At 35.4% G+C, this 12,423-nt stretch overlaps 1 protein-coding gene across 12 annotated transcripts in view; it reads right to left on the bottom strand.

The window, feature by feature from the left end:
* Positions 1-12,423, bottom strand: part of ablim3 (actin binding LIM protein family, member 3) — a 46,211-nt gene that overhangs the window by 16,400 nt on the left and 17,388 nt on the right. For all 12 annotated transcript variants that reach the window (XM_027136062.2, XM_027136064.2, XM_027136065.2 and 9 more), the window contains 6 exons: positions 11,032-11,215; positions 8,063-8,178; positions 6,837-6,963; positions 5,971-6,064; positions 2,728-2,815; positions 645-775 (listed from right to left, as the gene is read on the bottom strand). In XM_027136062.2, coding sequence (XP_026991863.1) covers positions 645-775; positions 2,728-2,815; positions 5,971-6,064; positions 6,837-6,963; positions 8,063-8,178; positions 11,032-11,215 — 740 coding nt within the window. The remainder of the gene's footprint in view (positions 1-644; positions 776-2,727; positions 2,816-5,970; positions 6,065-6,836; positions 6,964-8,062; positions 8,179-11,031; positions 11,216-12,423) is intronic.

The following is a 12,423-nucleotide window of genomic DNA, read 5'->3' as shown; positions in this document are numbered from 1 at the left end:
ACAACACAAATGCTAATGTCAAAAACAACATTGTGCTTCATTGTAGTAGTGAGTCTGAAAGTTCTATAAGCTCTCACTCCTCATGACGCCACCAATGTTTTTTCCCCACATAGCAAATAAAGAACACCAAACTCAAATCGTGGTTGTGATTATCATGACATAATCCAAAAAATTTTAAAATATGCCATAAATATATCTGGCGTAAGTATTGCTTTTCCATCACACAAATGTGGGGGCTGATTGTCCATGTTACTATGTTCAATCTTAGCCATCTTCTATAGCAAGCTGAGCTGCTAATTCTTCAAAATATTTTCATGTCATTTTATGCTAGATTTTACATCCAGTTCTGTTTACGGCTTCCTACACAAATACACCATTAAATGTATTTAGAATATCCAATCTTCCCTATCTTGAAGGCAGTTGTTGTCATTATAAAGTATATATATGTATATGTATATATATATTATATATATATATAAGGAGCTGCTGGAGATCCTTCCTGACTGTATTTGCATTTCTGTTATTTTTAGCATTACAAAATATTGTTTGCACATCATTTAAAGATGTACATCTTTGTATTGTACTGAAATTCTAAAATAAACATGAAAATTCCTACACTGGACAAACAGCAATTATACACTTACACAAATGACTCTGCTTGGTGAACTGATGCTGGAACCTGGGGGAGAGATGGATGTCTCTGACATGCGCCTCACTCTGAGCTTCCTCTCTACTCGTGCCGCCTGCTTACATGCAGGATGCCACACTTCAGAACCTGAGAAGGACAAATCATATCCTGACTTTGTGTCACTGCTGTCGCTTTGTGTGCTTTGTGTCACTGCTGTCACTCAATTAACATTATGCAGAACATCTCAACCAATTTAAGTTTGTTTTAGAATAGAGAAAGAGAATGTATTGTTGTTTATTGCAGCTGTAACATAAGTGAGAACAGAAAGAACATTAAATCTAACTACAGTATAGACCAGTAAAATGCACAGCATGTCATATACTAATAAATGTACCATTGTAATTGTTGGCAAATTGCTGTGGTATAAGTTGAATAACACCAGACTGTTCTATTATACAAAAATAATGCAATTTCTTTACTTGCATTTCATCCTGCATTACTCTCTTTTTGGGATGCATTATTTTTGAAGAAAAGCACAGTCTGTCATGTTATTCCTTACTTAGAACCTCCAAGGAAAAGTTAATGTAAACTATGTCAATGATAGTCTATAAGCAGTGGTGTAGTCTAGTTTTTTTGTAGTGAGTATACTGTGATCCCCCCCAGCCTCATACGCACCCATCCTAGAGTGACACCCCATAGGCACCACCACACTCACTAATGCATAAAATATGCATCTACATGTTATTTAAGTGAAAGTGACGTGACATACGGCTAAGTATGGTGAACCATACTCAGAATTTGTTCTCTGCATTTGACCCATCCAAAGTGCACACATACAGCAGTGAACACACACACACCGTGAACACACACCCAGAGCAGTGGGCAGCCATTTATGCTGCGGTGCCCGGGGAGCAGTTGGGGGGTTCGGTGCCTTGCTCAAGGGCACCTCAGTCGTGGCCGGTCCGAGACTCAAACCCACAACCTCAGGATTCCCCAATTCACGAAAGCCCCAATGGTCCAAAAACGTTAGTGATTCGCAATCGCAACCACAGTCTGTGTTCGCAACACAGACAGGGTGAATTTATGAATGACAGTTCTGTCACAAAACGATATTGTTACGTATCCTCACGCTTTTTAAGTAGGTATATCCTTGACCTTTCCTAGTGGGTATACGGTGTATACCTGCATATCACGTAGACTACACCACTGTCTATAAGGGAAAAAACTGAATAAGATATTATTTAGCAGATACTATGACCATAAACAGGAGAAGTCTAGCATCAGCTTCAGCTTTTCACCTTACTAATAATATATGTGATGTTATGATTTTATGATTATAGGTCAAGTTAAAAGTTTTGCTATAAGAAAATCTTTCTCACACAGGAAATTTCTCACTCAGGATAGGATGATAATTATGATAATTATTTAAGGACCAGGAAAAAATCCATAGACCCTTCTATTTTTTAAGAGACTGTAGTGTAAGAGAAGAAATCTCTAATGTATGCTAACAGATGACATTTTTGTGGCCTTTTAATTACAGTACAGACCAAAAGTTTGGACACACCTTCCAGAAGTTTGGACACACCACATTTTCAACAGGACAATGACCCCAAACACACCTCCAGGCTGTGTAAGGGCTATTTGACCATGAAGGAGAGTGATGGGGTGCTGTGCCAGATGACCTGGCCTCCACAGTCACCGGACCTGAACCCAATCGAGATGGTTTGGGGTGAGCTGGACCGCAAAGTGAAGGCAAAAGGGCCAACAAGTGCTAAGCATCTCTGGGAACTCCTTCAAGACTGTTGGAAGACCATTTCAGGTGACTACCTCTTGAAGCTCATCAAGAGAATGCCAAGAGTGTGCAAAGCAGTAATCAAAGCAAAAGGTGGCTACTTTGAAGAACCTAGAATGTGACATATTTTCAGTTGTTTCACACTTTTTTATGTATGTACTGTATATAATTCCACATGTGTTAATTCATAGTTTTGATGCCTTCAGTGTGAATCTACAATTTTCATAGTCATAGTCATGAAAACTCTTTGAATGAGAAGGTGTGTCCAAACTTTTGGTCTGTACTGTAGTTTAAACTCTTTCCTCACCTGTCAGGTACATCTCCTCTCCTTCCGTAAACATCATCTGACACCGTGCACAGCGAGCACACATAGGGTGATAGTGCTTCCCTCCAGCCTGGAGACAGTAAGAACAATGGAATAATAGCACCAATTCCTTCACTTACTTATTATTCAAATAATACTTGTAATAATTCTATTAAATGGTAATTAAAAAAGTTCTGTAAAGATTGCAATAAACCTAGTTATAATTCACTGACTATATTTCAGAATTTGTCTGTGAAAGGCCCTCCTTTTGATTATGGTTTCATTAGTGACACACATCATGTGCTTATAATTGATATAACACAAATGTGTTCAGGATACCTTAATGTATCCTTGATTAGCTTATCTATTTATACCTTGTTTTTACTTTGTGGCACTGCAAAGTCAATAAAGTGCAATTTATTGTTGCTAAGTACAAGCTTTGTTTACCAAGTTCAGTGTGTCAGCTTCCTGGTTTTCACCCTCGTGTAGTGCAAACCTTTGTTCAGAATATGGATTGCCCTTGCTTGATTTTGACTGTCTTTTGGCCCTTCATTAGAGACATCATTACAACTGTTAGACATGCTCTAATAAAGCGCATGGTAAGTTTAAACATTATTACTTACTTACCATTTCATTTAGTCATTTAGTGTAAAAAAAAAAAAACAGTTCCATTTTCTGTTCAATATTTTTCCATCTAAGACTTATAATCAATACAGTGGCATTGCAAGCGCATTTGTATACAGAATAATAATTATACTTTATTGGACAAGTATTCTTCAACATACAGTAAACATTTTTAGTTGTTGCACTATTGTTATATTATTGTAAATTAACAAGGAAAAAGGCATAGAGCATGTTGGTAAGATAACATGTTTGCTATGAATAGAGCCACAGTATTAGTACACTAATTTCAGCCAGAAATGTTTCTTCACAGGTAACTTAGGATATTGGATATTGCTAGAAATACAATGTATTTATAGGCTAAATAGAATTTCCTCTTTTTTTCCTTTCCATGATTGGTTTATGTAGTCTTTTATAATAACAGAAAAAAAAAACAATCTATAGGTGCTACAGCCAGTGAAGTTTCAGAAGAGCTGTGCTGAGTTTGACAAAGAAAATGCAGAAAATATAACTAAATAAAGCTACTTCACTAAAATATGGAATAGTGCCTTGTTCATTACAAGGCAATACAGTTTCAGAGTATTTTTAAAGCTTGATTTTTTTGTATTAGATTTCCATATAATAGCTTGGCTATTTCTTGATTACACTTCTATATTTATGGTTTTTAATATATCACACTTGGAAATTTCAAAATTATGTGTTTTTTCATGTGAAAATGTAGCACATGTAGCTAGGTTATTGAGCAAATGGATTATTTCACCCATTTCAGCATGTTTCTACTGCTTTCAAGTGTGCTCTTTATGGAATGCTACTATAAACATATTGCTATATAAAAAGATGTGCAGCTTGGAGGAGGAATTTCCCTCTTGAGGTTACTCAGACTTTCCTTTGAGTATCTCCTGTTCAAAACCTTTCCACTCTTCCAAGACTTTTAACCTAAGGGTTATTAATCTGATGAGTCCTTATTTCTTTACTAGAGCCCCAGTACCAGCTAAGAGAAGCAGCACCATGGCATAATGCTGCCACCACCATGCTTCATGATATGTTAGTTGGTATGTATGGGATGATTTAAATGGGCATGGATGTTTATTTCATGAGAAAGAGCTTCTGTCTGAATATCAGGTATATCAAAATTTCATTCAGAAATAATAGTAAAGCAACCATAAACTGCACTTAGCTCTAAACATGCATTAATATACTTGTAATAAACTTTTCAGTTTACAGTATGTAAATTTTATATTACATTTAGCAGTCTGCTAAGATAATACAATAGGGTATATTAGATTTAGATTTTAACTTGCAGAACAAAAGGACATCATAAGAATACCCAAGTGTTATATTTTTGTTCTGTACACAATTTTGATTATTCTCCTTTCTTATACCACAGAACGATTACTACAGGTATATGAGCATTGCTGCTTCATCAGGCAATCGCATTAAGGGTTAATCGGCTAAGAGTAGCAGGCACAATCCAGGCTACATTCTTCTGTGCATAACAAATTGCATTTTTTTTAATCAGAGAAATGTCCAAATTCTTACATATTGTAGCTTTAAAATAAATCCACTGGAGCACATTGTGACACAAATCAATCCTTTTTGTGCAGTGTTTTTCTCCCTCAATGCTTTCTCACCATGTTCACACATTCAATACAGTATACTCCTTTCTCCTCTTTATCTCTTTGTCAATCTCTGCCTCATTAACTCTCTGTTTTTTCCTTTCTGAACTCCTCTCCCCTGAGTCCTTTTGGTGTTCTCTGTTTATAGTAATGCCAATAAATGCTTGTTGAGAGCTGTGCTTTAAAAAGCAATTCTTATCCAACTGCCTCTCTATACTCCTACATTCATCTCTTTATATTTAGTTTTTGATCTTTTTATAGACATGTCCTGCCTCAGGTCAGGTCCAGATCAGTTTGAATATTTTATTTGTTCCTGAATAAACACAGGAACTATTATATGCATTGTTTAGAAAAATTGAACGAGAAAAAAAAGAGTGTGACATTTTATCTTTGTAATTAAATTATTTTATGGTAGACTAGCCTTTAATAACTCAAATAATAGCAGTGAGATGAGATGAGAGTCAACATCTGTGGATGTCACAATATTGTGGAACTCAATGTTACATACAGACTTGGGCATGAATACTCCCCAAAAAAGTTTAAATTGTTACGGAAACATCAAAAACCTCTCAAAAAGCATAAAAAACAGTGGGAAAATTATTTTATGACCTTGGATGCTCATTTTGGACTACTAATACATTGTTTGTCAAGGTTGATTTAGAAGATTTGCCCTTCACAGAGCACTGACCTCAGTGCCTGACCTCACTAATGCACAAATCCCCAAGCAAGTCCAATATCGAGTGGAAAGACTTCTTAGAATATTTGAATGGTTTTCTTACTAGCAAAAAAAAAAAATTATATGTGGATTCAGCGCATGACCAAGTTATCACCCAATGATTAAAAAAAAACAATAAACATACTTAGTTTAAGAAACTAAATGTGCTATATAAGGGGTGAATGCTACAAACATGTAAAGCATGCTGAGTGATAGCTAACATGGTGGAAGCTAGTGGACATTTGCCTGATTTCTCAGCATTTTCCCTAGATTTCTTTGGGCTATCACACCTACCTCTAGTACTTGTCCACTGATGTATCTGCTGCAGGTCTCACATTTTATTCCAAACTGGGTGTGGTAATCTGACTCACAGTATGGGATCCCATCTCTGAATGAAACATGAATTCACATTACGCACAAATTATTAAACAGACAAATATGGACAAATATACCACACTAAAACTACCTGTAGTCAGACATTTCCTTTAGCTCTTATGCAGTTATGATCAAATATCTATATAACTTCCAAAAAAATAGCATAACATCACAAAGCGTCTTTTGTACAACTCCCCATAACATCCCAAATCTTCTGACGTAAACCTTCCCATGACAGATCAAAGACCTTGTTGTAAAAAACAATTACTGTGCAATAAAGACAAGGTTTTATTTCCTGGAAATTATGCAGTGAAATGGTTACAACATGTCTAATTTTTATTTGCTCTCATATTTGAACACAAAACAGAGAATTCTGGAATGGCCAAGTCAAAGCCCAGATCTAAATCCTACTGATATCCTGTGATTTAAACGGACTGTGCATGCAAGAAACCCAAAGAATTCTGCATTGAAGACTGGTAAAAACTTTCTTCCAGTCGATACAAGAAAGGTCTCGTTTAGGTTTTTTCAGCCAAAGGCAGAAACACTAGCTATTAGGCCATAGGGTGTCCTAACTTTTACTTAGTTGAAATACTCATTTTGTTGATTTCTTTTAATAGGATATTTTTACAGGTACAAATTAAAACAAGGTAAGAAATTGACATGTTGACATTTCTTAATAAAGAATGTAATATGAAATGAGGTGTCCAAATTTTTTCACATGACTGTATAAACTTTGGTTTGCTTAAGTAAAGCATTAACACTCTGAGTGAAAAGTGCATGCTCACTTGCTTATGTACTCTCCAGTGAGCACAATTCCGCAGGTCTGGCACTTAAAGCAGCTGACGTGCCACTGTTTCTCCAGTGCCAGGAGAGATTGGCCCTGCTTGATTTCCTCTTTACAGCCTGCACAGTCTAGAGAGACAGACAGACAGAGAGAGAGAGAGAGAGAGAGAGAGAGAGAGAGAGAGAGAGAGAGAGAGAGAGAGAGAGAGAGAGAGAGAGAAAGAGAGAGAGAGAGAGAGAATTGGAATTTTAACTGTCTAGAAATTCATGCCATGAATCTGTGAAATATGGTGTCAATCATCAAAACTGACTTGATGTCTTGTGGTACTCACACATACACACAGACACACACTAGCAGAAGGAAGAAATAACTGTGAGGGTGTATGATGCAAAAGTGTAAGAAGGCACTTATACTGAAAAGTCAGCTGATCATTTGTTTTCATGTGGACATTTGCAGTTATTTTTGGATGTCGTAACCCACACCACTTACTTTTACACATTCCCAAATGTCAGTCCCTTTCATACCACAGCCTTATATCTCTTTAATACCCATCTCCTAATTCTACTGTTATTTTCAGTTCATGGGGCAATGAAATAAAACACAAGAACAACAAAGACTAGACATATGCAACCAACGAAGCCTGCTAATAGACCAGAGATTAAGTCTTACTTTACCTCCTATAATCTTGGTAAACAACTCTCTCTCTTTTTCTCTCACACACACACACACACACACACACACACACACACACACACACACACACACACACACACACACACACACACACACACACACACACACACACACACACACACACACCTTGAAAGACTCCAGAGACTTGTATGAGCTATTAAAGTATAACAATCCATAAATCCACACAAATATTAATGTCAGGCCCTGGAGTTGTAAATCTATAATACAACATTGCTGATGCCAATAAATTAAGATTTATCATTCAATTAATTGAGTGCAATCATCTTTATTTATAAAAACAGCAACACACATGTACATATTTACACATGCAGTGGAACTCTAACTCTCAACATTAAACAAATACAGTATGTGTGTGTGTGTGTGTGTGTGTGTGTGTGTGTGTGTGTGTGTGTGTGTGTGTGTGTGTGTGTGTGTGTGTGTGTGTGTGTGTGAAGTATACCACAAGAACAATTTATGAACTGCACTGAAGACACTTCATTCATAAAACACTTTATTGTTTAGAGTGGAACTTACGACTGGGTCCATGAATCCTAATAGGCTCACTTGAAGCAACAACCTTGAGGGAGCACTGTTGACACACACACTCCTTACCACTGAATGTCACTCTGTCTCCAATTGGAAAGGGTTTTCTACAATGGAATAAAAGAGTGAATAATTATATCAGAAAACCTAAGCATCAATATATTAACAGCACAAAATCTGCATATTTTAAATGTATAAGAATGCCAAAGAGCGCATTATACATAACAGGTAATTGATTATAACAGAACATTATATTTTTGGATTCAGCAGCAGATGTATTATGAAAGAGTTTGATTTAACACCTGTGCTTTAACACTTCTTATGAATTATAGTTACCAGAACCATACAAAACTTTGATAGCATCTTAGGGGCCCAAGAGGAGCTTCTAAAAGCAGGGCACTGGGGGTCAGATGACATTTCATTTCAAAAAGATGAAACCTTACACTCTTTGAGTCATATAAATAGTCATATCACTGACTTGCACAGTGACAGTGACAAGCTCTGCTTAAAAACGTTAGTGGTTGCAATTACAGTATTTATGGGATAAAAATAGTCATAAACACTGAAACCCGTTGGCTTGCCCAGAATGAACATTTGACAGAATCAAATGCAGAACATTTGGCAACCTGATCAAAGTTTACTGATGTTGGCCCCTGCCAAAAACAATAGCACATAAAACACGGGTGTATCAGATGCCTCTTTCAGAGCAGTGCCTGTTTGTAATTAATAAGGCTATAATAATTCACCACTTCCAGCTTCATCTACACTGTAATCAAGCTGACTGAAAGATACTTCACCAGAGACAAATCTTATTAGAGACACACCCCCACATTTCAATTATATTTACACTCAGTCATGACCCAAACATCTAGTTAATCACCGAGCAGAAAATATTGTCAATTGGTATAAATTAAATGCTCAGATTTGTTTTTCTGAAGTACTATTATTATACCTTCAAAGCATGAGCCCACATCGTATAATGTAATGACTCTATTGACAATATTACTGAATAATCATTTAAAAACAGTGGACCAGGAAACTGAACTGACTTACACATTAAGACACAAATTTGTGAAATAATCCCATTAGTCATTCTAGTAGTTCAATGGCACTATATCAAATCCCAGAGGTACAACAGTGTAGACAGCAAGCCTGATCCTCTTATGTGCTTTCAGCAGTTTTATTTTATTCTTAGCACATTATTTTACAGTAAATACCAAATTTTACATCTATTGCTGTACAAATAGTGGGATTTTCATGTATTATACAAATGTGTTCCTATGTAAATGTGCATACAGACAAGCATATAGGTGAATGTATGTTTTTCATGTGAACACTTTAGGTTGACCTTGTCATTAACTGCAGTGCCAGTCTCTCAGCTAAATGCTGAAATATCAGGGTTTTAATCATGTAAAATATTCATTATGTTTAAATATTTAATGAACATTGATTCTTTTTGTCCTGCCACACTATTTTCAGATTGTTACGAACTCAAACAAGTTATGGACATTATACATGCAACATCTGCCAATTTAAATGAATGTCTTGAATAGAATAAAACAGAGGTCTTTGAAATGTCTAAGTTTGGTCAGCTGTATTACAACATTGTTACATCCTTCCTTTTGAGCCCAGGACCTAGAATTACAGGATCACTGGAAAGCTACAGCTTAGAGTGGCAGCTTTTTCTCATGATGTAGTGAGCAGTCATGCTGCCTGATACTGCATGGCATGCCTGATAAGAGTTTTGTAGGCTACTCCCAGCAGAAACACCCCGCTGAGCTATTTTGCTACCACTGGCATTGGGATTTGTGAAGCAAGTCCAGTCTTTCTTGGCAAATAGATTTTTCTCTCCATGTTCATTCATCAAATGCTAATTTGTCCCTCATTGGTAAAGGGAATAAAAGGAGGAATTAAGTGATTTATTTTCCTTTACAACTGGGCTGTACACCAGGAAATAATTAAGCAGGAATAAATAGTCAGGTTTCCAGGATTTCTGAGAAAGCATACTGTAAAATAAATCCTCATAACCCTCCATCACTTGTTCCATTAAGGAAGCAGTTGCTTACTGTATATAGGAAGCAGTTCTGAATAGCACTATTGCACTTTTTTGTTTTTCATTTGATAAACAATATAAACAGTTATCTTTTTTGGGGTGGGGCAGTATTTGAATTCTGCATTATAGAGTGAAAAATTTAAACCACAAAGCTTTGCTTTGGTGGAGGCAATCAGGCTTCTTCTTCTTCTTCTTTTTTTTTTTTAATAGATAATCAATAATTAGCCTCAGTATCAGAATCAATGGATCAAAATAAACCTATTTGCGAATAATTATTTAAAGCATCCTTTATGTGTTTTTCAAAATTAAAGTTGATACCTCAATTGATTGATGCATCTAGTGACTTACATAGATGTTATAAATAAAAGTTTTCATAATTGAGTACAAACTGGTGAGAAAATAATGAACAAAATAAATAAAAAATGCCTTTTCTGTCTTCCTAAAAATATTTTTGTTATAATTTTTACTCAGACAATGGTGATTTTTGCGTGAAAGTGTTAAAGGTTTGTTAGTTAAATCTGTCAAGCATTTGGAGCAATACAGATAATCCAAAAAATATAAAAAATTAATTAATCTTAATTAAAAAACTTAACTAAAATTAATCATTAGTATAGTTCACTAAAATAGTAATAGTTATGGCCCAACAAGGAAAAGTATAACAAAAGCAGCATATTTAAATACCATAGCACAGGTGTAACATCAGTCATCACTCATTAACCAATGACTTATTAAGGGTTTAGTCTGGAATGAACATAAACATTTACCATTGTAACTACAATACCATGGTGACAATGAATGAATAATTGTAGAACTGAAAACATCAGCTAAACATTTTTTATAGAATAAAACCAAAAAGCAGTACTTTGGTATTAACTTTTTATTTATTTTCTTCTCTTGAAAAACCCACCTACAGACACTGCAAACAAAGCACTTTGGGTGATATGTGTGGCCCAGCGCTGATACCACTTCGCCTGTGATGAAGTCCCCACAGCTGTCACACTTTGTGCCATACAGACGTTGGTAATCTGCTGTGCATATGTACTCGCCCTTCTTCTGGAAAAATCCGGAACGAGCCAAATTACAGCCACACACTGCCAAGAAGAAAGTGCAAGATTTACAATAGAGCAGCAACACAGAACAGTAGAGACTATTTAACACCCCTACCTGCAATTTTAAGAATTATAGAAATGTTGTCTGGTTGATTTTAGTTTTTGTTCTAATTGTACTGTTTTAAAGTTAAACATAGTAAAAAATTTTTGCAATTTTTCTAAATGCTGTCAAATTGTAATTGTTAATGCTCAATCCATTGCACAGTTGAGATTCTAGGATATTGTTATTTATAATAATGCTGCAAACATGTGCTTGTCAAAGTTCCAATATAAAACCAGAAACCTCTAGTTATTTTCATGTGGAGCTTGTAGAATAGATACTTTTGTTCAGCTATTAAACAGACAGAAACAACTAGTTTTGTTATATATTTTTTTCCAAACTGAAAATAAAGAGAATAGCAGAAACACAAAAGCCCTGTTGTAAGTGTTAACTATATAAAAGCATAAGATGTATGTTTTATTGCATAAGAAGATGTTTTCTCTCAAACCATTGACTTCAACTCATTATCTGGGAAGCCCTTTCTGGAAGAAATATCTTATTGAAACCAACAAGCATGCCTCACTTTCATTAAATAAATTCAGAGACCTGAACATCCATCTAGACAAGCTACAAGCTGTCTAATGCTGCTGGCATTATTCAGCCAAAAACATGTTTGTATGTTTTATGCTATTGTAATTGTGTTAATTTAATGTTTGATGCTTAGTTTCCGAATTCACTGATTGGTCTCAAAATCGCTTATTCTCTTGTAAAAAGCAGTAACCCCCTACACCCAGGATTATCAAATTGTGTTTTTTCTCTGGCCCCAACTAATCCTCCAAAACATTTTCCAATTACATTAAAATTAAGTAGAATCTGTAAAAAATAGTCAAATGTATTAAATATATTAAATACTTTCTCACAATGGGGATTGCTGATTTTCCACATACAAGTGACCTCATTAGAGAAGGACCACAGAACAAAAAATATGCGAATAGCCAAATTTGCTATAGAAAACAAAGAAAAATTAAGTAGGGTATAAGAATGTACAGTCATGTGGGAAAAAAATTAGGACACCCCATGGAATAATGTGTTTTTTTTTAATAGTTAAAAATATTGCCATTTGATCTTCATTTTAACAATGTTGGAAGAGTCAAGAAATATAACTAATCAAATAAAAACAAAGAAAGGTCTTTAGGTTTTAAATGATCCG

Source organism: Tachysurus fulvidraco, chromosome 17 (assembly GCF_022655615.1).
Source record: "Tachysurus fulvidraco isolate hzauxx_2018 chromosome 17, HZAU_PFXX_2.0, whole genome shotgun sequence".
In the NCBI taxonomy this organism is placed as follows: domain Eukaryota; kingdom Metazoa; phylum Chordata; class Actinopteri; order Siluriformes; family Bagridae; genus Tachysurus; species Tachysurus fulvidraco.
This window is presented reverse-complemented; position numbering and strand designations above follow the sequence as displayed.